Source organism: Cavia porcellus, unplaced genomic scaffold (genome assembly GCF_034190915.1).
Source record: "Cavia porcellus strain 051 isolate PalLab524CR breed Dunkin Hartley unplaced genomic scaffold, mCavPor4.1 scaffold_6, whole genome shotgun sequence".
NCBI lineage: Eukaryota > Metazoa > Chordata > Mammalia > Rodentia > Caviidae > Cavia > Cavia porcellus.
In genome coordinates, this window is record NW_026947489.1 from 39,395,966 (window position 1) to 39,423,525 (window position 27,560).

General features: G+C 46.0%; 2 protein-coding genes and 1 long non-coding RNA gene across 3 annotated transcripts in view; 2 read left to right on the plus strand and 1 right to left on the minus strand.

The window, feature by feature from the left end:
* Positions 1-3,746: 3,746 nt before the first annotated feature.
* On the plus strand, positions 3,747-12,206 carry Ssr2 (signal sequence receptor subunit 2). Its single transcript, XM_003475622.5, has 6 exons — positions 3,747-3,833; positions 4,572-4,726; positions 5,328-5,426; positions 6,784-6,892; positions 10,151-10,228; positions 11,669-12,206. Exons 1-6 carry the CDS (start codon positions 3,819-3,821, stop codon positions 11,777-11,779), a joined length of 567 nt encoding a protein of 188 aa, XP_003475670.2. The 5' UTR covers positions 3,747-3,818; the 3' UTR covers positions 11,780-12,206.
* A 552-nt stretch (positions 12,207-12,758) lies between these two features.
* On the minus strand, positions 12,759-15,032 carry LOC134476209 (uncharacterized). The gene is made up of 3 exons (XR_010047778.1): positions 13,732-15,032; positions 13,525-13,631; positions 12,759-13,084 (listed from the first exon to the last, which is right to left on the minus strand). It is a non-coding gene; the product is annotated as an uncharacterized LOC134476209 (long non-coding RNA).
* A 493-nt stretch (positions 15,033-15,525) lies between these two features.
* Arhgef2 (Rho/Rac guanine nucleotide exchange factor 2) overlaps positions 15,526-27,560 on the plus strand; it is a 48,713-nt gene continuing 36,678 nt past the window's right edge. The window contains exons 1-3 of the mRNA XM_005006167.4: positions 15,526-15,681; positions 24,425-24,720; positions 26,974-27,088. Coding sequence (XP_005006224.3) covers positions 24,446-24,720; positions 26,974-27,088 — 390 coding nt within the window. The 5' untranslated portion in view covers positions 15,526-15,681; positions 24,425-24,445. The remainder of the gene's footprint in view (positions 15,682-24,424; positions 24,721-26,973; positions 27,089-27,560) is intronic.

A 27,560-nucleotide genomic window follows, 5' to 3' on the forward strand; every position in this document is an offset into this window, starting at 1 on the left:
AAGTGTGGTTAATACATGGTTTAAGGATACATGGTTTAAGGATAAGGAGATATCACATGGGTGTGATATCACATGGCTTTAATCCTAGCATTTGGGAGGCTGAGGCAGGAGGATCAACCACAAGTTCTGGATCAGCCTGGGCTACCTGATGAGTTCAAGGCCATCCTGAACTACATGCCAAGACCTTATCTTAAAAATAAAAATAAATTAAAATAGATAAAAAATTAAAAGGACTGGAGGCATAGCTTAGTGGCAAGTGTGAATGTACTTACTACCACTAAGTAGGACACTTCATGGTTAAAATGGCACATTTTATGTAATATGTATTTTACCACAATCAATGTACAAAGAACAAGGACTGCCCTATTACTCTACCAGCCCTGATTCAGAATGCTGCTTGGAAACGCATGGCTTCTGTTAATCCATCTGCCCTCACACAGTGCCCTTCCAGCTAGCTCCTGTGCTCCAAGGACCTTCGCTTTTTGTCAGCAAGATGGCATCTCTAGGTGCAACCACCCATCAAGCAACTTGCCACCTCCTTTTCAGATTAGTCACACACTACACTATTTGCAGTCTTAGTGCAAATCCCAAAGAAGAGATTAGGCAGAGGCAGCAGAGACTGCTTCTCCCTTCCCCTCCCAACCCTAAGAATAGCAGGAGACAGTCACTAGAATCCCTAGCCCTGAGCAAGTGACCCCCCCTGGGCTCCTGTAGGAAAACAGCTTCCAGAAGGGAGACTCGAAGCCAAGTTGTGTCTGCACCTACGCTGTACCTAGGACATTCCGATCCAGTGGTATTTGTCAGGGTACCAAGGATGAAACTCTCCTGGTTTTAGAGAAAGAAAAAGCAGTTTGAGTGAACCCCAAGTTTACTAGGCAGACTTGCTTGGCCTTAGGTTACTTTGATGGACCATATTTCCCATCAACTATGCTGAGTATAGATGTCATATTTTGCTTTAACTCTGTTACTGCCTTCTAAAACATTCCAAGTCCTGTGCCACCCAAAGCACTATTCCTTTTTTCTTCCTTTTTTTTTTATACTGGGGATCAAACTTACAACCTCATGCTCACCAGGCAAGCACCTGAGCTGCTGAATTAAACCTCTAGCTCTTAGAGCACTATTCCTGAGGCAGCATTAATTGCTGGGGCAGGATAGCCCCAGGGTAGCCCTGAACTCACTATGTAGCCCCGCCTGGCCTCAAATTCACAGCAGTTCTCCTGCCTCAGCCCCCAAGTAATGGAATTACAGGTGTGAATGTCACTGGCTAGTACTAATTGCTGTTTTAGAGGACATTACAATAAAAACACAGAACTTTTGCTCAGTAAAAAGACACATAAGAAAATGAGAAAAGAAAACAGATGGGAAACTACAAGCTAACCTTGGTGAGATTTCTTAGAATGGTGTTAAGACAATCGGTCTTGGCCAACAGCTTAATCTTCCAAGTCAAGTGGCCCATCTTCTTTTCTTTTGTTCACTGGAGGTTAAACCCAGGGCCTTTGCGCTGAGCTGTATTCCCAGACTCTTATTCTCTGAGACAGTGTCTTCCAAAATTGCCCAGACAGGACCTGAACTTTTGATCTTCCTGCCTCAGCTTCAGAGTGCTCAGATGTATGCTCAGATGTGTGTTCAGGTGTATGACACCATGCCTGGGTAAGTGGCATATTTTATGCTTCTGTGTTTACTCAGAAACTAGTATGGAGCTTATGACAGTACATAATTAATAAAGATTTTTCCTTGAGTTTTAATGAGTTCCATCAATCAAAGGTCTGAAAAGGAAACTGCGCAAGAGGGAAAGTCCTCCTTTGCCTGAAGCAGGAGAGGGAGACCACAAGGAAGTGTCTTAATCACCAGACAGAAGAATTGGATTTAAATCCACTGACAATGGGAAACCCCTAAATTATTGCTGTTACTATTTACGTATTTATTTATATAAGGCAGGGTCTTGCTATATAGGTCCAGGCTGGCTTTGTTACTATTTTTTTGTCTTTTTGAGACAGGGTCTCACTGTGCAGGCCAGCCTGACCTTAAACTATGTACTCCAGGTTGACCTCAAACTCCTGCCTCAGCTTCCTGATTGCTGGCGCTACAGGCATACATCACCAAGCCTGGTCCCAGGCTGGCTTTGAACATACTATGTAGCCCAAGTTGACCTCAAACTTGGGGCTTCAAACTCTCGAGTGCTGGAATTACAGGTGTGTGTCACCATGCCCAGCTAACACAGCATTTCAGAGAAGCCACACTCACAGGTGTGAATTAGGAGCAGACTGACAGTTGTGTGTAGAGAAGTTATTATTCATTACAAGAGCATCTCATGTGTTGAGGCATGACCTTAAGCCATGAAAATGGACAATCTGTCCTCAAGAAGCTCCACTCTGGGCATGGTGGTGTGTGCCTGTAATCCAAATATTCTTGGAATTCATGAGGCTCAGGCAGAAGGATTACAAGTTTAAGACCAGCATGGGCTACACAGTGAGTTCAAGATTAGCCTAGACTATAACAAAACTTGTCTCAAGCAAACAAAGAAATGGAGAAGCTCAAGTTTGGGTTGTGGTGAATGGGAAGACAGATACTCAAATATGGGTAATGTATACTACTTCACAAGAAGGTAAGCCCCTCCTCCAAAGTAGAAATTGTATGTCTTCTGTTCATCAGTGTATTCCCAAGTACCTAGAGCAGTGCCAAGCAAAAAGTAGGTGCTCAATAAATGTATACTGAATGAAAGAATGCTAGCTGGGAGATACAGAATAATACTAACATTTACTATTTACTGAATACATACATCTGTAGGTACTCTCCTGAGTTTTGTTTTTGAGCCAGGGTCTCACCATGTTGCACAGGTTGGCCTCAAATTCCTGGGCTCAAGTGATCCTCTGCCCTCAGCCAACTCCATAGCTGGAGCTACGCACAAGTGACATCTCACTTGGCCCAGAGTTTTTTTTTGTTTGTTTGTTTGTTTTGTTTTTTCTTTTTTAATCATTGGTACCAGGGATCGAACTCACGACCGCCTGCTTGCAAGGCAGGTGCTTATGCCACTGAGCTAAATCCCCAGCCCCGTTGGCCCAGAGTTTTATAGATGGAATCTTATTTGACCCCCTGACTCTCTAAAGTACTATAATCAGATCATTTTAACAGATTTGAGAACAAAGGTACTATATAAGCAACTTTCTAACTTTTCAGTCTACCCTCTGAACCGAGGATCGACAGTTCAAAATGCTGTTTGGGGAAGTTTCTCTGGTAGCTGACTGAAAATGTAGGAAAAGCTCCAAGATAGGAAGACTGTATTAGTGAAACCAGCAGTAGGGACCAAGCATGAATTACAGCCGTTATAGTGGGAATAGAGAAGAAAGGAATTTTTTTTTTTTGGCACATCAAAGGGATTCTAAACAAAGCTCAGCGCTTGGTAACTTGCTGGATGTTGGATGACTAAATTTCTCATTGGGGAATAGCAAGAATCCTAGAGAAATAGTTTTTCTCTAATTTCTAGTTCAACTTTTTAGACGCATGGTCTAAATCTTCAGGTTTGCTAGTTTCCCAAAGCACGCACTAAGGTAGTATTAAAACAAACAGCAGTGAAGAGCCAGTTCCAAAAGCCACAGAAAAGGGTAGAATAAGAAAAGTGTGGATGATGCAGAAAAGCCCGGTATAGGAGCGCGCACATCTTTTAGGTTGGTGGACTCTAAAGAGGGAAAGGCAGGACTTGGTCGAGAACTGCAACTCCCACAAGGCATTGGGCAGAACACCGGACTTCCGTTCACATCTCACTTCCGGCCTGTGGGTTGCTGACGTTCTTTTCCGGTCGTGGTAGCTCTCTGTAAGCAATGGGGATACTCATGGTGAGTCCGACATGCAGCAGGCACGAGTGGGTGAGGTGCGAAGCTTGTGTTCGCTTGTCACTCAGCCGCCGGAGGTAGCGCAGGAAGAGCGGAGGGCTCGCCGGCGGGTGAAAAGTAACCTTGACAAGAGGAGGAGGGCAGAGTGGAGTGAGACCCCGAGGACTCAGAAAGGGGTTTAGGGGACCAAGCTGAAAGAGACCCAGGAGTTGGAATGATGGGTGGGAAGAAGGGTTGTGAGAAGACCTCGCAGGCGAGCAGTGGGACTCTGGAATTGTTGACAGAGGAGGAGAGGGGCAGCGGGAAGGCTGCAGCAATGAGGACCGTGGGAGGCACAGAGAGAGACTGCCGCGGATCCGAGATCGGCATCGCCAGAAGCGATATCGAAACTTCCAGACATGAGAGCCATACCTCAGCTCCGAGATGGGCATCACCGGAAAGCACCCCCCCCCTTTGCCACTCAGTGTTCTTTAAATGGGTCACCAGTTGATGAGCGTTCGGGGATCCTGACAGAAAAAGGGCCGTGGGTATTGCTGGGTGCCTGGGCCAGTCTTCAGGCTTAGGGTGGAGATGGTAGGAGAAACTAGAGAAGTTAGCGCCAGTGGTTTTTGCACTGCTTGTAGCAAGGGCAGGTGCTCTGATATGATCAAAAGGTGATAGACTTACAAGAAGGCTGACAGGAAAACTTGGGTGACTTTTACTTTCTTGGGTTTACTGCTCATTTTGCTCTGTTCTCCGAAGATGAGGCTGCTGGCATTTGTGACGTTAGTTCTATTAGCTGTCACTCGAGCAGAGGAAGGAGCCAGGCTTTTGGCTTCCAAATCGCTGTTGAACAGATATGCTGTGGAAGGGCGGGACCTGACCTTACAGTACAACATCTACAATGTTGGCTCAAGGTAAGGATGCCCTGGGATTACAGACGGATTCTTAGTTCTCAGATGGGTATAGGAGACATCCTGTTATTGGTGATTACTCTTCGGGAGACCAGTAGCATTAGATATCATGAATGTGTGAATGTACTACTGGGCCTCCTTTTAGACATGGAGAACTTACCTAAGCTATAAGAAACCCTTTTTGGGATTGGAGGAGTTTCAGAATAGAGAAGCAAGAATTGTGAAATAAGGAGGAGACCACTGTTCGTTACGTCGTGGATTCAAGTTTCAGCTTCCTTTTCTCATTAGCCTATGAGCATTTTTGTTGTCATTTATTCCTTTTCAATTGTTGTTCCTTATTTACCTTCTCTTTCCCCTTCCTATATGAATATGCATGTTACATGTGTAAACACACAGACAGATTGAAGCAAAATGGATTTGGGCCTGTTCTCTTCTAGATTTTCAAGTATTTTGGTATTTTTGAGTAATAGAGTTCAGTTCTTGACCTGGATTCTTCAGTACAATAGGTCCACATTACTATGTGACTCTGTTTTAAGTTATTAGGACAAGCAAGCAGATTTGATTGTTGATCATGTACAAAGTCTCTGTATCCTCTATTTTCTAGTGCTGCATTGGATGTGGAATTATCTGATGATTCCTTTCCCCCAGAGGACTTTGGCATTGTCTCTGGTATGCTGAATGTCAAATGGGACCGTATTGCACCGTATCCTCTTGGCTCTGTTTTAACAAGGACTGGAGAGGAGGAAGGAACATTGCCAGCAAAGCAAGAGGGGGACATCAGGCAGGCTGAGCGTGCATGGCTATTCTGTCATTCCTCCATATAAACTGAGGCAAGAGGGTCCATTGTGTATGTGTGAGCAATATTTATAGCAGATCTGAAGAAGGTTCATAAAGTTCAGTATAAGGCCTTTGAACATATTTGAAAGTATACACTTTAGAGATCTATAAAGGTGTTCATAGCTTAGTGGTACACCACTTGCTTAGCGTGCACAAGCCCATGGGATCAATCCCTAATACTGGGGGGAGAAAAGATGTTTGTGGCCAGGCATGGATTTTTTGTTTGTTTGTTTGTTTTTTGTCTTTTTGAGTCAGGATCTCACTATGCAGTTCAGGCTGGCCTTGTGCTCACTCACTGTGTAGCCCAGGCTGGTCTCGAACTTGCATCAGTCCTCCTGCCCCAGCCTCCCAAGTACTGTGATTACAGTAGTGCATCACCACACCCAGTTTAGGCATGGATGTTTAAAAGTATTTTTGTTGTGTATTTGTGGAAGTGCTGGAGATGGAACCCTCCTTTATGGCCTTTTATGTATGCTAGGCAACCACTCCACCACTAAGCTTTTAGAAAAAATGAAGTGAAAACCAGGTATGGATGGTACATACTTGTAATGCTAGTTAAGGCAGGAGAATCTCAAGTTTGAGCCTAGCCTGGACAGTTTACCAGCTTAGCAAGACCTTGTCTTAAAATTAAAAAATAGAAAAAAAAAAAAAAAAGTTAGGTGGAATGCTAGCATAACAGACCTGGATGACTTTAAAAGTCTCTTATTCAGTGAGTCTTCTTCTAATCTATTATTTCAGAAATAGTGAATTAGATAGTTGATGCTTTTTCTCGTGAATTAAAATGTATTTACTTGATTGTGGTCGTGCATGCCTATATTCCCAGTGCTTGGGAGGCTGAGGCAGGAGGATTACAAGTTTGATGCCAGTTTGGACTACATACAAAACCATGTGGGCTCCCCCTCTCAATACAGTAGAAAGATGTTACGTTACATGACACACTTTGGATTTTTCTGGTTTTGGTACTGGGGATCCAACTCACAACCTCGTGTTGCCAGGCAGGTGCTTTTACCACTGAGCTAAATCCCTGGCCCCACTTTGGATTTTTTTTCCCCCCACTTTGGATTTTTTTAAAGTCTATTTTGTTCATTCTTGTAGCATATTGTGGGCATGAGGTCACCGCATATGTTGGCAGCTGTTTTGGGAACAGTAAATTTGGTCTACAAGATGAAAGATTGTTAGCACTGTATCTTCATTTATTTTCTTTCCCTTAACTCTTGGGCCAGTGCTAGCAATGTCTCCCACACTGTGGTCCTGCGACCTCTCAAGGCTGGTTACTTCAACTTCACCTCGGCAACTATCACCTATTTGGCCCAAGAGGATGGGCCTGTTGTGGTAAGTCACTAAGTCCTGAGCTGGACAGGGTTCAGCTGTGCCTTCCCTTAAACACTTGGAGAAAGCGGCTGCAGATGCCACTGAATTCAGTAGGTAATAAGATTGGCCAGAAGATCGGCATCTGTGTGCTTCAAAGTGGAAGGGATGGAACGGGCCTGTAAATCTCCTCTTCCCCCTGCTTTCCTTACAGACTGGAGTGTGTCAACTGCTGCCTGGTTCATTGGTGCCTTTGCCCTTTAGTCATTTTTTCTAAGGCATTGCCAGATTATTCCACTACTCCTGTTTCTCTTTCCTGAATGGTCTGTTCTTTTTTTTTTAATCAGTACCGGGGATTGAACTCACAACCACCTGCTTGCAAAGGAGGTGCTTATGCCTCTGAGCTAAATCCCCAGCCCCGAATGGTCCATTCTTGTCCTCAAGGCTAAGCTGCTCTGCCTCTCATACTCACCCTCTGACTGCCCAGCTGTCCTTGGCCTCTCAGCATCCTCTCCTGTTCCACTGTATAGACCCAGGCCTGCTAGATCAACGTCTTGCCTGCACCCACCCCTTCCTCAGCACCTGCCCTTTTCTTTTCACCTTTTCTCTTCACCTTTGTCCTCTGAAGCTCTCTCTCCTCTATCTCATTATCTGGAGCCTTCTTGAGAACCACCTCGGAGCAGTGTCTTTTGTCTCTTACACGGCTTATAGCAGTCTCCTACTCACTCTTTCCATAAGGATCATTGACTGCACCTAAACTTTTGGCAGCATTTAGTCTATTACTTCAGTGGGGATTTTTTTCTTCTCTTCTTTTCTTTTTGAGACAGGGTCTCATTGTATACAGTCCAGGCTGGCCTTGAGCTCACAGCAGTCCTCTTCTTCCTCTCCCTTCCCATTTAATTATAAAGTGCTTGAGGCCAGAAACTTTGTTTCTCATATTTAATGGAAATAGTATTTTGATTGATTGATTGATGACATTAATTATAGAGCCCTTGAAACTATAGGAAATACCAACAAGATGAGACACTATCCAGCCTTCAAAAGTTTAGATCATGAAGCTGGGCAGGGTGGCTCATGCCTTAATCCCAGTTGCTTAGGAGGCCGAGGTAGGATTGCAAGTTTGAGACCAACTGGACAATTTAGCAAGATCCTATTTTTATTTTTATTTGTTTGGGGTTTTTTTTGAGACATGGTCTCACTATACAGTTCAGGCTGGCCTTGAGCTCCCTTTGTGACCCAGGCTGATCTCAAACTCACAATGATCCTCCTGCCTCAGCCTCCCAAGCGCTGGGATTACAGGCATGTGCCGCCACGCTCAGCTAAGATCCTATTTTAAAATAGAATTTAGAAAAAAATAATAATAAAATAAAAATAAAATAGTACTTAGCCAGGGATTTAGCTCAGTGACATAAGTGCCAGCCTGGCAAGCACAAAGTCAGGAGTTTGGTCCCTGGTACCAAAAACAAAAAATAAATAAAATAAAATAAAACTTAACAAAAGACTAGGAATGTAGCTCAGTCATAGTGTGCTTGCCGAGTATGTGCAAGAATCAATCACCAGTACTGCAGGAAAGAAAAAGCTTAGGTTGTACATTTATGATGCTAAAATGTATAGGCCGCTGACAGGACCATACACAGACTCTGTAGGATTAGTGAGTTCACAGCAGAAAAGTGACTTGACAGACATTTACAGAACTCAAATCTAAAATGGTAGCCAGGTGTGGTAGCATGTGCCTGTAACCTCAGCACTCAGATTCGGAGGCAGTGCTTGGGAAAAAAATATTAGGACCCGGGAGGCCTGAGAAAAACCATTTCTTAAAGCATTTAAGAAATATTTACAGTCTATCCTTGGTTTTGACTGACAGCTTTGTTTTGCCATATTTGACTTTATTCTCTCCCCAAAAAAAAAGTAATAAGAACTAAGGAGTAATAAAACCCAAAATGTGTAAATTTTGTTGCAAAAAAGAGAAGGAAAAAAAGTGCTCTAAAAGATACAACAGCAAGTGTGTTTAGGGGTGTTAAATAGCTGACCATATTAATGTTTTTGGTTGGATCATTGAACACAACTGTTTGCAGTCTCACTGTTTGAATGTCCACTTTGTATGCTTTGATACTGTGACTTGAGCAACTATCTCTAAGATGATAATATGTAATCTATTAACTGGTGATTTCTTACTTTTTTTTTTTTTTTTTGTAGTTCTGTATTACTTGTACCCTTACACCGCTTTGTTTTGTTTTGTTTTTTCTCTTTTTCCTTTTAAATAAAATTTAAAAAAAAAATGTTTACAGGGCCTGGAGGTTTAGCTCAGCGGCATAAGCTCCTGCCTTGCAAGCAGGCAGTCTTGAGTTCGATCCCCGGTACTGATAAAAAAGGAAAAAGAAAAAAAAAAGAAATATTTACAGGGCAGGGGATATAGCTCAGGGGCAGAGCACTTCTCTAGCAAGTATTCAGGTCCTGAGGCAGCAGGATCTTGAGTTTCAGGCCAGCCTGAGTTACATGGTATGACTCTGTCTCTAAAAATCAAAAAATTAAAATTCTTTAATACTCAGTGCACTTTCTAAAATTCATTTTTTATAAACCTGGAATGTATAATCCTAGCTATGTTTTCACATCTGGGTCAGTTCTGCTTTCCGAACCAGCCTCAAAGCTGTTTCTGCCTGGGGCTGTATGGGTTAATAGATGTAAAACCTAAGAATCAGCAGCCACCTTGGAACACAGTTGTTTGCAATGTGCTCCAGATACCTGGTTGCCTCTCAGAGCGCAGGAATGTGGCCTGGACTCAGCCCCTTCTCAGTGCTGTACATTTGGGTGGGACGTTACACTTCCCGAAGGCCCCTCATTATTTCTTTGTGTTTCGTATCAGCCTGTGAAGTAAGAGAAGTGTTTTCACTTGAGAAGTAAGTATATGATTGCACAAGGCTGGTCATTGCTGTATACACATGGGCCCGTGGAAGGACTGGGCGAGGGGGAGGGTAAGCAGTGTTACTCTGTCTACTGAGGCTATGACAGGAGGACTGAGCCCTAACCTCAGTTGCACAGTTGGCTGCCTTTAATACATTTTTTTTTTTTTTTTGTATTGGGAATTGAACTCAGGACCTCGTGCTTGCCAGGCACCTCACAGCTACTAGGCAAACACTGGACTACAAGCCATGCCCTTGGCCCTTAAGCACTATGGCTCTTTGGGAACTAAGAATTTGGTGATTAGAATTGGGCAGCTCGGAATACCTGGCCCCAGTTGAGGCAAGCTGCGAGCTTAACCTAATGTCCCTTTCTTGCTTTCAGATTGGCTCTACCAGTGCACCTGGACAAGGAGGAATCCTGGCTCAGCGGGAGTTTGATAGGAGATTCTCCCCTCACTTTGTAAGCTTTCTGGTGTCCTCTTTGCATTTCCCTGATGTGTGAACACCCCATAGGTTCTGGAACCTCTTGGCCTCTGTAGATGATTTGTTGGGTGGTCTTCCCCTAGCTGGTTTTTCTTGGTGTCTGATACAGTCAACCATCAAATATCCCAATTAAACCATGCCCAGTGATTTTGTCAATGAGATCATCATGGCAAGAGCTATAGAATTGGCTTTTTCTTAGCCTTGAGTTCATCCCTGTTTTAGAGTTTGAGATTTAAAATCTGATTAACTTCAAAGGGTCTTAGAGCATTGGGAAAGCAAAGTGGGAAGTTCATTGTGGTTTATTGTAAGAGAGAACTTTGTGAAGACTGGACCAAAAACCTGAGTGAAGGCGGTCATGTATGCATTCACTTTCTAAGTATGTACTCATTCTGAACATTGCGTCAGGAAATCAGTCCCTTCCATTAAGATTGCGTAGACTCGGGGCTGGGGATTTAGCTCAGCGGCATAAGCGCTGCCTTGCAAGCAGGCAGTCATGAATTCAATCCCCGGTACCGATAAAAAGGAAAAAGACAAAAAAAAAAAAAAAAAAAAAGATTGCGTAGACTCAGAAGACACAACACATAAATGGGGAGCTGGACAAGGTGGTACGTTCCTGTAATTCTAGTACTCTAGAAGGCTGAGACAAGATTGCAAATTTGAGCCTAGTCTGGGTAACTTAGCAATTTAGTGAGATTCTGCTTCAAAATAAAAAAATGTTGGGGATATAGCTCAGTGTGGAGGCCCTGGGTTTCTTTCTTTCTTTCTTTCTTTTTTTGGCTTTTTGTGGTTTTTATCGGTACCAGGGATCGAACTCACGACTGCCTGCTTGCAAGGCAGGCGCTTATGCCGCTGAGCTAAACCCCCAGCCCCGAGGCCCTGGGTTTAATGCCTAGTACTAAAAACAAAAAACAGTAAATGGAGGAAAGTTGTGTGGACAGTGTTCAAGGGCATGTAGCAGGAAGTCTCCTCTGGCATTCTGTCCTCAAGGTTCAGAGAAGGTTTAACCAGTCAGGACAGGAGAGCATCATCCTAGGAAGATGCCCCTCAGACATGAGAAAGCATGGTGTGATCCAGGAGTGACAAGTTGTTTCTGGAAGGCGGCAGGGAGGTGGAGGATTAGAGGCAAGGGCCCATGGCATAAGCCTGAGGGGCAGCCCAGGGGAGGCCTGACGGGCAGGACCTGGCCATCTCTCTTTTGTAACACTGTATGGAAGCCAGATTGGGCTGGGTTAGGCAAGGCCCCGCCTTCACAGCCTGAAAGGCCAGTTGATCCTTTAGAGCCATTCTGTATCATAGTCAGAGAGGAGCTTTCCTGGCCAGTGTTCTGCTTTAAGTTGGGCTAGACTGCTCCCTTGCTTACTGACCCTATTCCTTCCCTGTCTTCTCCTGTACCCTCATTCTTGGTTTTCCTTCACAGCTGGACTGGGCAGCCTTCGGAGTCATGACCCTTCCCTCTATCGGCATCCCCCTGCTCTTGTGGTACTCCAGCAAGAGGAAATACGACACGCCCAAAACCAAGAAGAACTGAGCTGGGCTCTTACCCACCTCTCTCAAGAAACCAGGTGCTTTCCAGACTCCAGAGGGTCTCTCAAATGTATTCTCTTCGTCTTGGCCACCTTCTCCTGGATCCTGCTCTCAGCCAGAGTATAAAGGACTAGACCTGGGAACCTGGGAGCCTTCTTGGTTCCACACCCTGAAGCCATAAAAACAGGGATGCCTTGGGCCACAGCCTGCAGGGTCTCTGCCTCTGGGGCCCCGCTGAGGTGCTGTGGGTGTATTGCTGGCCATGGCGGTCCAAGAGGGGCCTATGGAGGTTGCCAGAGTCCTCCTCATCCCCATCCCTCCCTACCCCCAGTCAGAAAGCTGTGGGACTCTTAGAGGCCATCCAGTCTCTGTTCTAGGTAAGGAAGCACTTACCAAATGGGGTTTTCTAATAAAAACAAATATCACTTGGACTTACCTGTTTTCCTGTGTGTTGGTGAGCAGAGGTGGTTGCTGGAGCTCAGGTCTGAGCACCCTGGCTCCTGCACAAGCAAGCCAAGTTCTTGCCACAGGACTGGTTCTGTCCCTTCTGAACTTGTGCTGCTGTCTGTCCCTTCCTTTCCTGAGTGTTTGCCATGACGGTCATAATATGTCCCTGAACCTTCCGTGCCCACCTGTTCTCCACAGCTTAAAAGGTGGTCCTTAGCCCCTCCTGTGTCCCAAGTCCCTCTGATCCATTCACGACTCTTGTGGAGCATGTGCTTCTCCCTGATTCCAGCCCCTTTCCTGTTTTGGAACTAGCTGTGCCTGAGCTTGAATGTGTTTATTTTTGATGCCCAGTGCAGGAAGAAATGCTGGATTCCCTGGCCTGGGGCCTAGCATGGAAAGGCAGCGGGGAGAAGCCAGTGTAAGCTGACTCTGTCCATCCCAGGAATGCCGTGGTCTGAGAATGGCCTCCCAGGCAGGAGGGAAACCCAACAAATGCCAGCTTTGTTCCCCTGCCCAACCGGTTTAACCTTTCTTTTGCCCAGCAGTGGGAGCCTCTGGGCCCCAGAAGATGAAAAGGACATGGAGACAGCGGGAGGCTCCAAATGGAGTTGCCTTCTGCCAGCTCACCACCCGGTTTCAGGGGCTGCACGTTGGACACCCCAGGACGGGCCAGGTCAGAGGGCAGGAAAGAGATTTGATTGTGTTCATTGTGATCCAGTGGAAATGCGGAAATGCTCAGGAGAATGGGGCGAATAGGGCAGTGAGTCAGAGGTGTGGCTACATCAGTACTTACTAGCTTGCTCTCTAGGATTCAGAAATGTGTTTCTGGAGGAGGGAACACTTTTCATCTGTGGAGTTGCCACTGGAAATAAAAATGAGTTAACCTGGAGGAGGAGGAGGTCTGATACGGAACGTGGGATGTATTTCAACTGGAAGGTAGTGAGATTTCTTCCCTGGTTTAAACTTGGAGACACTCCTCTCCCAGAAGCTCAGCAAGGCTTGGCTAAACCTTGCCTTGCAGAACTCATTACTTTGTGTCCGGTGCTTGTTACAGGAAGGGAGACTAGGAGGGGAATTCAGGAGCCCACAGATGACAAGAGAAGCATTGTGAAGGCTGTTCTGTCTCAGGCACCTTGAAAAGATGCCAAAACCAGATACTTCATCTCTCAAGAGATCAGCTTCCTTAGAGTCCAGGTGGAATTTGAACCCCTCTTAAGTGGTGGTGGTGGAGAATATAAGAGCTTCTAAACTCTGTAGACACAGAGACTTAGAGTAATTGGTGCTGGGACTGAGCTCTCTTACCTTCTTGGCAGAGGTAGTCTGATAGAATGAGTGGCAGCCTGCTCTCTGGTCTTAACTGAAAATCAGCCTCTGGAGGCCTGAACTTGACCTTCAGGTTGAATGCATCTCTGTCAGGGGAAAGGGCAAGTAGGTATTGACCCCACCTTTTTCCTGGAGATTGAATGCCCAAACAGAAGCTCCTCCCCAAAAGGCAATACAGATACCGACTCAGCCACCAGATCTTGCTGGTTGCCAATGGTTGCCAGCTGGCCTATGGAGACTTCCCACATTGCGCAGACTTTCAGCTGGCATCTGATCATCGCACATCCAGCCCTAGAGCAGGTGCCTTGAATTCTGCCCCTTCAAATTCTACTGGAAGAAAGTGAACAGAAGCAGGTGTGACAGTTTCCACCCAGCTGCCCACTTTGGCATTCATTCACCTGTGAATGCAGGTGACTACTTCTCTGTGGGGTGCCTGTTTCATCCTCTGAACAACCCCAAGATAGAGAATTTGTTTCTTTTTTTTCTTTTTGGTACCAAGGATCAAACTTATAACCTTGCAGTTGCTAGTGGTTTTTTTTTTTTTTTGACTTTTGAGACAAGGTCTCACTGTATAGTTCAGGCCGATCTTGAGCTCACTTTTGTAGCCCAGGCTGGCCTTGAACAATCCTCCAGCCTTAGCCTCCTGAGTGTTGGATTACAAACATGCACCACCATACGCGGCTTCCCTTTTTTTTAAAAGACATGTTCAGGCTAACCTTGAACTCACTGTGTAGCTCAGGATGGCCTTTAACTCTTAGTGATCCTTGTGCCTCAGGCTCTCAGGTGCTGGGATTATAGGCTTGTGCCACCACGCCTGGCCTACACTATATTATGTGGTGAGAAACAAGTACCACTTTCTCGTGCAGTTTGGACCCACTAGAGCTGTCTTTTTCCTCTCACCCAAAGTAAAAATTGATGATAAAGCACCTAACTAAGTCCTCTGTCTAGCAGGTCAGGAACAGTGAGGTAAAGGCCTATCCAGGGCACAGGTAGGTGACAGCCAGCACAGATACTGATTACTATCGACCTGGCATTTGTTCCATTACAGTATTTGTGCATTCCTAGCTAAACATCCATCCCCTTTTACACTAGGGAGTGAAGTTCACAGGTTTACTATGAGCTCCCCTAATCAGGGAGTTAGCAGAGCCAGCAAAGTCCCTCAGCTCTAGAGAGCCTTTTTCCTAGATGCCAGAGCCCACAAAGGGTCCCTGCCCATCACCTCAGGAAGCCCAGGGTCTTCCCCTCTGTGCCCTGCCCTGGGGAAGAAGTGAGGTGAGTCAGCCACACACTCCCCTCAAGCTGTTACCAGGGATAGATAGGGTGGAGGAGCTGCTCAAACATCCTGCCGCCGCCTAGTATCCACAACAAGACATACCGTGAGTCCTGTGTGTGCCTAGTCGCTTAGCCACCCTGTTTCCTGTTGGCTAAAGCTAGTGCCCTCCTCATAAGGAGCTGCCCTTGTAATTGCTCCTCCCTGTACTTTCACACAAAAAACAGTATTTCCTTCTCCACTGCTGTAACCTGCCTCTTAAAGGGACCACCCAGCAGTTTTGAACCCAAATTTGAGAGAAGGTAAAGGACCCTGCCAAACTCACTAGCAGTTGGCTGTTCAGCAGGCTGTTAGGGATGGCTCCTGTCCTAAGATGCCCTCTTTCTTCCATCCCTGGTTTCTCCTTGCCCCTGTTGATAGGAGAGTGAAAGTCCCTTGGGGGAGGAGGTCAAGCGCCCACATTAACTCCCCATGGGGACTCCAGCTGAGCTTCCTGTACGTGTTTCTATTAGAAACCTGAATCCTATGGCCACGCTTTGTCCAGGAAGGCCAAGGACAGGGCAGTGGTATGGAAGGGGTTAAAGGCCTGAGCATGGCAGTCTAGGGTGTTTGAAGTAGGGCGGGGAAGGGCAGGGCTGAGTGGTTGGAGAGGCAGCTGGTCTGTGCTGGAGTGAGTCCTTCTGTCTCCTATGCACTCTTGTGGACCATAAGCAGCTCCCTTAGATGGACTGAGAGAGAAAGGAAGCCCTAGTGCAGTGCTGGACTGGATTCTTAAAGGGACTACCTGAAGCAGAAGTTTTCCGCTATTGAGGTCGCCAACTGGGGACAGGGACGGTTGCCCCTGTTTGGGATATCTCCTAGGTCTGGTGAGTGTCCTCCGTCTCTTTCCCAGGTCCTCACCTGCTGAACCAGGTGAAGCATTTCCCCCAGAAACAGAGACAGCCAGGAACTTTGGAACACCTGAGGACATGGCAGAACAATTCATAGCTTCTCCCATCAACCTCCTGTGCTTGCTTACCGTTTTTTAATTAGTGACTATGTGTGTGCGTGTGCGCGCATGTGTGTGTGCGTGTGTGTGTGTGTGTGTGTGTGTGTATGTGTGTGTATGCGTGCGCTCCTGCATGAGTGCATGAGTGTACATGCGAAAGGTGGAATAGAGAAATAGAGAATCACAATTATGGCAAATGATTAATCAACACAATATGTGCAACAAATGGTGGCAAATCCTTTATAGGTATGCTTTTTTAAAAATCCTTATAGTCCTATCATGTTGACATTCCTAACCTTTGTATTAAATGTAAAGTAGGAAAAGCTGACAGAACTAATTCATGCCAATTAAGAGGTAAGTTGTAGGACTGGGGTTTAGACTCAAGTTCATCAGACACCAAAATTCATTATGTCGACTTTTGGTCTTTTTCTTCCCCCAAGAAGTGTGACACCAAGAATGGCTCTGAAATCTTGAAACCTTGAGAGTCTAACTCACCCAGAGTCTAACTAACCCTAACCCTCCCTCTCTTGTGCCTAACATTGTTCCTTTTATCCCAGGGAGCTGATTATGGAATGTAAAGGACCATGAACTCATACCGGAGAGCCAGGGACTGCCACATGCTGGGCTCCCCACCACCCTCATCACATGAGGGATTCCCTGCTGTGCCCACTACTTCTAGCCATTTCCTGGGATCTGCTGGGTTAATTCCCTGGATCACACTGGCCAAAGTCTTCTCAGGTGTGTCCCTTTGAACCTCAGTCCCTCTCTTGCCCCACCCTGCTGGCACAGCACCCAGAGTACATGCCAAGAAACTGGCAGGAGACAGAAATGGACAGGGCAGTCTGTCTCCTTCTCTGTCCCCTACATTTCACAGACTAGCCTGCTCGCAAGGCTCCGATGGAATAAGCGTCCAGCTTTGGACCAGACCAAGGAGAAAGAGGGCAGGTGCCTAAATTCACTTTGTAAATGAATTTAAAAAACAACAAAGCCATAATCCCAGCACTTAGGGCTAAAGCAGGAGAATAGAAAGTTCAAGTCCCACCTGGACAACTTAGTGAGACTTTGTCTCAATATAAAAAATATTTCTTATTTTTTTGGTACGGGGGATCAAACTTAAAACTTTGTGCTTGTCAGGCAGGTGCTTATATTGCTGAGCTAAATCCTCAGCCCTCAATATAAAAAATAAAAAGGATTGGTGATATAGCTTAGGGGTAGAGTGCTCAAAAAAATTCTTTTGGTGCATTACTATCTTTGGAATATATTAGACTCACAATCAATGGAATTTTTAATTTCCAAGACTAGAAATTAAACCCAAGTGGTCTCTATCACTAAGCTACACCCCACCAGCATTTTTATTTTTGCTAGGACTACAGGCATGCACCATTTTACCTGGCTTAAGCGGATGTTTGAAGTGTCGGTTTGCTAACTTAGTAGAGGGAGTATGATTTGATTAGGAGCCAGGGATGCTTAATTGTCTTTCCTTTTTAGGAAGAGGGGTACCAGGGATCAAACCTCATACTTTTGTCTTTCTATCTTTGAGCTTCCAGAATTAACTAATAATAAAGTTGGTACTTCTGGCCTATGGGTCCAGGATGCATGTGGGGAGCTGATGTGGGCAGATAGCTTTTGCTCATCCTACCCCACCTACTCCCTCGTATTTGTGTGTAAACCCTTCTGGATCCTCTTCTTTGTGTGTGACCCTTGGTTGGTTTAAAGTAGCATTGGATGTGTCTGAATCCTCTACGTCTTTTACCTTTGCTCTTGTTTTGGGGGATTGTGCTACTCACTGGCATTTAACAAGGAAGAGAAAGAACAGTTCCAGGGTTAACTTCAAGGTTAGGTACCAGTGTTCGGCAAGGCAGCCTGATGAATGGATACACTGGGGTGGTAGGCACATGGTAGGAAGGCTCTGATCTTACTGGTGACTTCTTCACCAGAAGTTAAAGCACCTGTGCTTGATCCCTCTCTGCAGGGCTCTATGGGATGAATGCTTTTCTTTGTGTAGGAAAAGAAAGAGTAGGTTAAATTTGTAGCCATTAAAGGTTCTGTCTTCATAGGGCTGGGAGAATGGAGGATAAGGCAGCAGGCCATGTCCTCTGGCCTCTCCCTTCCTTCCCAGTCTTTATTATCTGCTGCTTTTGAGTCTTTTCCATTACTGGCTCCCTTGGGTGATTTAGGCCCCCACAGCTAGATGCAGAAAGCCTCCTAGACTTTGAAAACACCAGCAAACAGCTGGGCATGGTGGTGCACACCTGTAATCCCAGCACTCAAGAGGCAAAGGAAGGAGATTGCTGCAAGTTCAAGGCCAGCCCGGGCTACTTGTGAGGCCCTGTCTCAAAGGAAAAAAAAAAAAAAAAAAAAGAAAGAAAGAAAGGGCTAACAAGCCTGGCCCCATCCCTCCATGCCTAGGTGAGGTGATTGGTTGCAATCAGCAGAGACTATACCAGTGTTTGCAAGCAGTAAGCATAACCAGGGGTCTGGCTGCCTCCTCACTTCATTACGATTTCTAAGACAACAGAGGGAATAGAAAGGCCAAATTTAATTTCTTTGAAACCCCACATAATTTCTTTTGGAAGCTGCTTTTTGTGTCTTTGACTGGGGTCACAGGAGTGGGATATGGGGTGAATGTCAATACTGCTGGATTTCTTTTCAAGTTTAGCTTCTTACTCTCTTTGGGAGCCTGCTCTCTGGTTTCCAAAAACCAGACTCCCTAGTGTGACAGAGCGACTTCAAAAACTCATCTCCTCCTCCTCCAGACCACAATGTAACCTTGAGCAGGCTACTAAAACTACTGGCACTACCCATGTTTTCATGTGTAAGATGGGGAGAAAAATGTTTGTTTCAAGAAATGCTTATGACATAGTGAGACCCTGTCTTAAAAAAAAAAAAGAAAAGAAAAGAAAAAAAGAGCTTTGATGAAAGCACAGCCAACAGGAGCCAACAGTGGCTCCTCATGGGTTCCTCCATTTCCCATGTGGGTTCAGGCTGATATTTAGGAAATGACAGTGTCCCTCCTCTCCTCTCCCAGACTGTTACAGAGGGCCTTGCTGGTGTACAGGGAGCTCCAGTCTCTCTCTCTCTCTGACTTCTTTCCTGCTCCTTCCTGAGATTCTCTTTTTTTTTTTTTTTTTTTTGTCTTTTTCATTTCATTTTTATCGGTACCAGGGATCGAACTCACAACCGCCTGCTTGTAAGGCAGGTGCTTATGCCGCTGAGCTAAATCCCCAGCCCCTCCTTCCTGAGATTTTGAAGCCAGGAATCTGTACATTTTTTTTATGAAAAGCCCCAGAAAACCATATTTCAGGTTTTGCAGGGTATACTACCAGTCATGGACTATGTGTAAATGAATCTGCTTGGTTATATTCCACAAGAAAGTTTATTTATGGATACTGAAGTTTGAATTTCATATAATTTTTATGTGTCTCAGGTATTTATCTTTTCTTCTCAACTCTTTAGCAAAGACAGTAGAAAGGATTACGTTGACGGAGTTGCTAACTGTAAATTACCTGCAGCTTCTTACTCCCCCCTTGTCTTTGAAGCGCATAGTTTTGTAGGGTTCCTTAGGGTCTCCAAGAATAGAAAAACTACTGCTTATTATTATTCTTGCTCCAGTTGTACACATACATTTTTATCAGAAGTTGTGATAATGAGTCCCCACTAGCACTGTGTCAGTGTCAGTCTGTGGCTCACTCTATATTTCTCTCTCTCCATAAGAGCAACAGTAATAGTAGCATGTTTCTGTTTGTTTCACTTTGTTTTGTTTTGTTCGAGACAGTCTCACTCTGTGAATCGGGCTGGCCTTGAACTCGTTTATGTAGCCCAGGCTGACCTTGAACTTGTGGCAGTCTTCTTGTCTCAGCCTCCCAAGTGCTGTGCCACCATGCCCTGCAACAGTAACATATTATTAATAGCACAATATTAGTTTTATTCATTGCATTATGCATATTATCATCAAGTCTCTCAACATCTTTACAAAGTAGGTATTGTTAATATTTTGTAAATGATTCTAAAGTTCAAAAATTGAGCAAATTCCCAAGGCTGTGTGGTCTACGAAGGCTGCATAACCAACAAAGCTGATGGACTTCATAGCCAGTATTGTACCCTAAAGAAATTATGTAGCCAGGTGTGGTGGTGCACACCTGTAATCCCACCATTCTAATACGCTGAGGCAGGAGGATTGGAAATTTGAGCCAACTGGATAATTTAGTAAGATCCTTGTCTCAACATAAAGAAATAGAGATTATGAAGAAAATAAAAGACTAGGAAGGTAAGCATGGTGGTATACATCCGAGATCCCATCACTCAGGAGGCTGAGGCAGGAGGATTGCTATGAGTTAGAAGCCAGTCTAGGCTGCATAGTGAGTTCCTGGGCAGCCTGAGCTATATAATGAGGCCCTGTCTCAAAAGAACAAAAACAAACAAAAACCACTGGGGATGTAGCTCATATTACAAAGACTGGGTTCAATTCCCAGTCCCACCAAAAAAAAAAAAAAAAAAAAAACCAGTTCTTGGAGTTGTGAACAAATGTGTGTGCTGTAATAGTATCAGTTTTCACTGTAGTAGCCAGTGAGCTATGAAACGAGTCACCCATGTGTGGTGTGATCATGCAGATCCTGTGCTCAAGAAGGGCACCTGGAGACACTGGCAGCCTGTGATGACAGGAAGACACGTAAAGCAGCAGGCTGGAGTCCCTTCTGCTTGCCCTTCCCACCACCAGTGTCTGATCCAGACCTATTTCAGAGCCTCCCATCTCTGCTCAGAGGAAACAGTGATGCCACACGATGTGATCTCACTCAGGAGCTAGATAAAGCCACTGTGCGAGCCCCAGCCCTGGCCACTGCCTCCTCCCTGCAGCATTTCCTGAGCTTGGGAGCAGAGGAGGTGGGGGCAGGGCTGCGAGCTGTCCAGGAGAAGCAGGGAAGGGAAAGAGTGATGGGCCCTGGCTTGAATTTCAGAAACAGAGGAAGGGGCTGAGGATGTCATGCTAAGCCTTGTCTCATCTGAAGGAAAGAATAAAAAGTATTGGCATTGTTGGATGCCGGTGCTGAGGGGTCAGAACACAGGAAACAGGCATGAAATGAGACCATGAGGGAGAAGCTTCCCAACAAATTCCATTTTTACAGAGGGCAGAGATCATGCATTCAACTCAGGGAGAACAGAGATTTGAGGGGCGCTAACCCGTCTTCCTCCATGACAGGTGGACTCAGGAGTGAAGAAAACAAAAAGTCTTCAGCAGGCCACGTTTCATTCATCTTTCCAAATTTAACCCTGTGGCCAGGTAAGGTGACCTATGCCTGTAATCTCAGCTGCTTGGGAGGCCGAGGCAGGAAGATCACAAATTTCATGTCAGGATGGGAGACCATGTCTCCAAATAAAATGTAAAAAGGGCTGGGATGCAGCTCAGGGGTAGAGTGCTCGCCCGGTTCCAACCCCAGTGCACGGACAGCAGGTGGAAACTAGGTAGAGGGGTAATAGCTCAAACCAAACCTCTGCTTTGGGGAGAATATTGAATAGCAGAACACCCCAAATCCTAAGATCCTCTGGGTGGTTTTCAGTTTCAGCCCCACCCTACTCCTAATGATTTTTATTTACTTATTTTTTCTGAGGCAAAATTTCACTGTGTAATTCAGGGGGTTCCTTGAATTTACTATGTTGCCCAGGCTGGCTTTGAACTCACAGCAATCCTCCTGCCTCAGTCTCTCAAGTACAGGGATTACAGGTGTGTGGCACCACTAGTTCTCACAATGCTTTTTTAAAAAATTCTATCATCTATCTCTCTACCTACCTACCGATCTACCTACGTTTCTGTAGTACTAGAGGTTGGACCCAGGGGCCCCAAGGATAATTTTAAAATATTTACTTATTTATTTGAGATAGGGTCTCACTATGTAGTCCACACTAAGCTTGAATTTGCTAGTAGCCACAGGCTGCCTCAAATTTGCAATCCTTTTGCCTCATCCTCAGCACATCTGGGATTATCGGTATGTGCCACCACACCCAGCCTCACAGTGCTTTTTGCTTATCTTGTGTGACCCCTAGTCTCAGCTTTGGAGCCCCTGGTTGTCGGGAACCATGCCCCAGTTCTCAGGTTCTTTCATGCCCCCCTCAATTTGTCCCTACAGCCAGCAGCCAGAGTACCTGGAGCACCTACAGACAAGAAAGCGAAGGTCTGGAGGCTGCCAAGGGGTCCCCTCTCTTGCCTGCTCCCAGACAGGAAAGACAGGGGTGACCACAGGGTCTGGGCCAGTTCCTTTGCCTCTAGAAATGCCCCTGCAGGGGCTTGGCACCAGTTTCCTTCCTTCCCTAAGGGAAGAGATGACAGTCCCCAGCCACAGGGCTTTCCCCTCAGCACCTCCAGGGGGTGGGGCAGGGACAGCTGCAGAGGGTGGGAAGCAGATTCAAGAGTCCTTCCTGGCCGGTAAAGCTTCTCTGGTGCAGTTCGGACAACAGAGCGCCTGATCCCCACCAAAGCCTGAGAGTGGGGGCACTGTTGAGCAGCTCCTGGTTCTTCCAGGCACTTGGACATCTTTGTTGTGTGTGTGTGGTACCAGGGATCAAACTCACAACCTCGCGCTTACCAGGCAGGCACTTATGCCTCTGAGCGAAATCCCCGGCCCACGTTTGGACATCTTAATAGCCAAAATGGTCCCAGGAGAAATGGCATCTGGGAAGTGCCTTCCAGCAGGCCTGGGAATGGTGCTTCCAGAGATAAGAGATGCATGGCACTTCCCTTCCTGTCACTCTACCACGTTGGTGCCCTGGATTTGGAGTGAGGATTTTTTTCAAACTTAAGGGCAGCAACTAAAGCCAGACATAGTGGCACAAGCTTTTATTCCCAGCACTCTGGGAGGCTGAGGCAAGAGGACTGCAAGTTTGAGCCCAATCTGGGCAATTTAGTGACTTAGAAAGACTGTGTTTCAAAATTTAAAAAATGAAAAAAGTATTTGGCCCTTTCAAGTATCTCCCTGAAAGAATTAAAGCTTCACATTACAATGATTCATGCATACCCATGTTTATTGCAGCACAATTAACAATAGCTAAATCTGGGAAGTGGCCTGTATGTCTTTCAACAGATGAATGGATAGAGTACTACTCTGCTATGAAAAAGATAAACTTGAGTAATTTGAAGGGAAATGGATAGACCTTAAGACCATGATGTTTTGTTTTTATGTTTTTTGAGATAAGATCACACTGTGTAGTGTAGAGTGGCTTTGAACTTGCAACAATCTTCCTGCCTCACCCTTCTGAGTGCTGGAATTACAGGTGTGTGCTACCATGCCTGGCCAGACAATAATGTCAAGTGAAATAAATCAGAAACATAAGCTTAAATATTGCATGGTTTCTCTTACATGAAAAACCCAAAATAAAAATACAGAGCAAAATAAAAAATAGGTAACAGAAGTAAGGAGATAGATTATTCTCAGCAGGGAATCAGAGAGATGGAGGGAGGGGTAAGACAGAAGAAAAATAAAGGATGAGAGAAAAGGAATTAAGATGTGTTAGATACACATGCCAGCTCTATATGAGGAATGTAAACATTATGTACTGCACACATGTACTAATAAATTAAAAGGAAAGAAAAAAGGGTTGGGGATGTGGTTGTGTGGTGTGAGGGCCTTGGATTTTATCCTCAGTACCGCCAAAGCCAAAGCCAAATAAACACAAAAAAAACAAAGCCACCACTTGGGAAAGAGGGTTGGAAAGGAGCACGATGAGCTTGGAATCTTCTCTCTGCTTCCTGTTACATCGGGGGAGCCCCTACCTAAGACAGCCCCTATCTAAGAGAGACAAAGCGCCGCCCTTCCTCACTCAGGACCTGTTACCCTCCCCCTGAGACTCCTGGACTCCTTTCCTTCCACTCACTGCTCAGCTCTCAGGGCGCAACTCTGAGGCTGTTTCCTCCCCTCTCTTCTGAATCTCCTGAATGTTACCTCAGCCTTAAAGGCCCAAACCCTGTGGGTGAAGTTCTCTTGTGGTATTTTCCATACTCTAACTAGTTATGTAGTCACGTGTCATTTATATTATTGGCTGTGCACACACACACACACACACACACACACAGCCTCATTCATCCTTCCACTGGAATGTAATTCCTTGAGGACAGGAAGTGTATCTTTTTTGTTTTTGAGGTGCAGTCTACATTGATCATAATGATCTCCCTACTTCCTCTTCTCTACCTCTTGAGCACATGTGACCCTCATGCCTCAGTCTCCCTAGTAGTTTGGACTACAGGCGTGCACCACTGCACCAGGTAGAAACAATACGTGCTTTCCTTTGCTCAGCTTTCTGCAAAGTATAGTTTCTTTATGTATCCGGAAGAGCATTGGAGTGGGAGACAGGAAATGCAAGCTCTAGACCTGACTGTGGGCAGCTCACCTTGTGACTCTGAGCCAGCCGTTTAGGCCCAGTAACTGACCCACGTTGTTTTGTTTTGGTTTGTTTGGTACCGGAAATTGAACTCAGGACCTTGCACTTGCCAGGCAGGCTCTTGAGCCACTGAGCTACAACCCCAGCCTTGGGTCCAGTAACTGAGTGTGGGCAGTGCGCTGAGGCCTGGATGACTGTGACTCTACCTGTTCTGAAGTTCTAAGAACTCTGCTTGCCTTCTCTTCCTAACCCAGGCTGGTCTTCCAGTACAGCCCATGAACACAGCCACACCTCAACTGTTCCTGGAAGGCAGAGCCCCAGAGCCCCAGAGCCAAACTCGCCATTGCCTGTCAGTCATCGAAACTACAAAACAGCTGGAGGAAGAGGAGGAAGAGGAGGAGGAAAAGGAAGAAAATCAGACAGAAGAGAATAGCTTCCACGCTGTGCCTCTCCGAAGGGTGGGGGCTTTCCGTGCTCACAGCCACACCCATGACCCCTTCAAAAGACATAGCTGGGGGCCTGGCAGGGAGTTCCAGTACCCACTGAGTAGGTAAGGCCTGGGGATCTCCTGTCCTTATCTCCTCCCATCCCTGGACCCCGGAACAAGTTGTTGAGAAGAAATATTCTCAACAGTGTTCTTGCCCGTTCCCCACAGTGGTCTCCCTAGCTATCTCCTTATAGTCCCAGTGCTCAGAAGGCCGAGGCAGGAAGATCTTGATTTCCAGGCCAGTCTAGGCCACACACTGAGTTCAAGGCTAGCCTGAACTACACAACAAGACTCTGTCACAAACAAATGAACAAACAATGACAAGGACTGAAAAGACTTGGGTTTCTAGTCCCTCTGGAGAATTGTTTTTGAATTTTAGGGGTTTTTTTCCTCACTTTTTTAGATTTGGGAATTTAAATTTAGGGAATTTGTATCTGTGCATGATATAATTTGATTCTTGTTTTCTTCATTTCCCTATTCTCTTTTCAAGCTTTGTTTTTTTTTTTTTTTTTTTTTTTTTTTTTTTTTGTCTTTTTCCTTTTCATCGGTACTGGGGATCGAACTCACGACTGCCTGCTAGCAAGGCAGGCGCTTATGCCGCTGAGCTAAATCTCCAGCCCCAAGCTTTGGTTTTTTGAAACAAGTTCTTGCTATGTAGTTCAGGCTGGCCTTGAATTCACTATGTAGCCTAGGCTGACCTCAAACTCATGCTGATCCTCCTGTTTCAGCCTCCTGAATGCTGTGATCACAAGTGTGTATCACCATATTCATTCAGTTCTTCCCCTGGAGAATTAGAACCCAACCTATTATAAGACTTGGAGGGGGGTAGACTCTGCCTTCCAAAATGGGGCAATTACCAGTGCCTTTAGCTGCTTCTTTTTAACTGATGTCAAGAGCAGGTTGTCTGTGGGAGTGGAGATATAAAGCTGTGGTAAGTTATAGGACTTTTTTTTTTTTGCATTACTTGGGGATTGAATCCAGGGCTTTTTGCATTGTCAGAGTATTTTATTTTATTTTTTGCTACCAGGAATCAAGCTCAAGACTTCATGTTTGGCAGGCAGGCACTGTGCCACTGAGCTGTATCCCTGGCCTTATGTTTTTATTTTGAAACAAGGTCATGCTAAGTCACCCACACTGAGATGGAAATTGGGATCTTCTTGCCTCAGTCTTCCAGAGTACAGAGATTACAGGCTTGAGCCACCACACCTGGCTGACATGTAGCTCCTATTGCTCCACCTCCTGTTAAGGGTTTCATAGAACCATAGGACAGTGTCAGAGATGGAGGGAGCTCAGAGACAGTATGACCCAATTTCCTCATTTTATAGATGAGAAAACTGAGGCCAGAAAACTTCCGGAGGTTTTTTAGGTGAAATGGGCTCAGAGTGTGGCAGTGGCCTGCTCCCGTCTCATTCCTCCTATCTACCTCTGGGCTGAGGCCCATCCAAGATGTCTCAGACTAATCCAGTACAATGCTGCAATTGAGGGGCAGCAATTCTCACTCAGAGTTGTGCATATGCTTTGGCTCAACTCTTCCCCATGCCCTGGAAAATCCCTGACCACTTCCCCAAAGACAGAGGAAGTTAGAAAGAGAAGGGGCAGGGGCCCTTGTGCAGAGTTTAGTCTGTGTCGTCCTCGCCAGGGGCCTGCTGGCCATGGAAGGGCACTATTGCTCTGCTTTGGCAATGGTCCCTGTGGACAAGTCCCCTTAGGTCTGGTGAGTGGAGCCATGTCCTCTAGCTGCTGGGTATGGCTGTTGGGCTGGGGTGGTGGTGGGGAGAGGATCGTGCACCACTTGTTCCATAACCACTTGGGCGGAAACTCAGGCAAGAAGCAATGCCTGCAGGTTTACGGTACCTTCCTGTAAGCAGCAGGAATGCCCTAGTACCCTATGCATGGTGCTGCCTGTTTCTCAAGGGTTTCATGTCATCCATCCTTCAGAATCAGGCAACACTTCTGTGCCTCGGGTCGAGAAGGAAGGGACCCTTATTCACCACTTAGTTGAGTATGGCCAAGGGAGGCACTAGAACCAGGCAAAAAAATCCAGCAAACATTTCCACTCCTGTAACTGAGCTAGGTCTTCCACAGAGCAGTACCTACTTTGGCCAGCAGGGGCCAGCCCTGCCTACAGACAGCTTTGCATTCTGCCGCTGAGTCCCAGAGGGAGGCTGGCCGCTTTGAGTCCAGGCTGCGCCCAGGCAACAGGAAGGGCTGGGCGGGGTGGTGGGCACACAATAGGGCTGGGCCAAGGCAGGTTTCTCCTGTTGGCCATCACTGGCCATGGGCTACAGAGGGCAGTGGCGGCCATGTGTGTTTCAGGAGGCTGCAGACATCGGGATGCCCAGGCCACGAGGGAGCCTGCTCACTGCAGAGCCGAGAGGAGCTGGACACCCTCCTGGGACCACAGCAGCAGGGCAACCAGCCCTTTCGCCTGGTATGACTGACAGGTTCCACACACGCCCTGGCTTCTCTCTGCCCACCTGTCTAGCCACTGTCCTGTGCCTTTTCTGTCCTGTCAGCTTTTGGGTCTCTGTGCCCAGTGTCACCTAACTCCATCTGTACCCTCTGCCAGTTGTCTGTTTCCCTGGTCTGCTTACTCTGTGCCAAATTAGATCTCTGTCTGTCTCTGTCTCTGTCTCTTTAAGACTCTGTTCCTTTATGTGTTGGTGTCTCTGTGCTGTGGGTGTCTCTGTTCCTCTCTCCCTAAAAAAAGTCCCTGTTCCTTTCACTGAGAGAATTTCACTGAGAATCATGTCTGTTTGTGGACCTCAAGTTCCCTACTTGGAGCTGTACTTGCTGAGATGCATCTCTGTTCTCTGAAAAGGCCACCAGTTCTTTAACAAGAGCACTATGGCAGCATTGACTGAGAAAGGACAGCAAGGCTGCCCAGCCTTCCAGTTTGAGGG

What these genes read in the sequence shown, in the direction of transcription:
- Ssr2 (XM_003475622.5), top strand. An exon ending in ATCTACAATGTTGGCTCAAG is followed by an intron (nt 4,727 to 5,327) that starts GTAAGGATGCCC and finishes TCTATTTTCTAG; the next exon opens with TGCTGCATTGGATGTGGAAT. An exon ending in AAGAGGATGGGCCTGTTGTG is followed by an intron (nt 6,893 to 10,150) that starts GTAAGTCACTAA and finishes TCTTGCTTTCAG; the next exon opens with ATTGGCTCTACCAGTGCACC.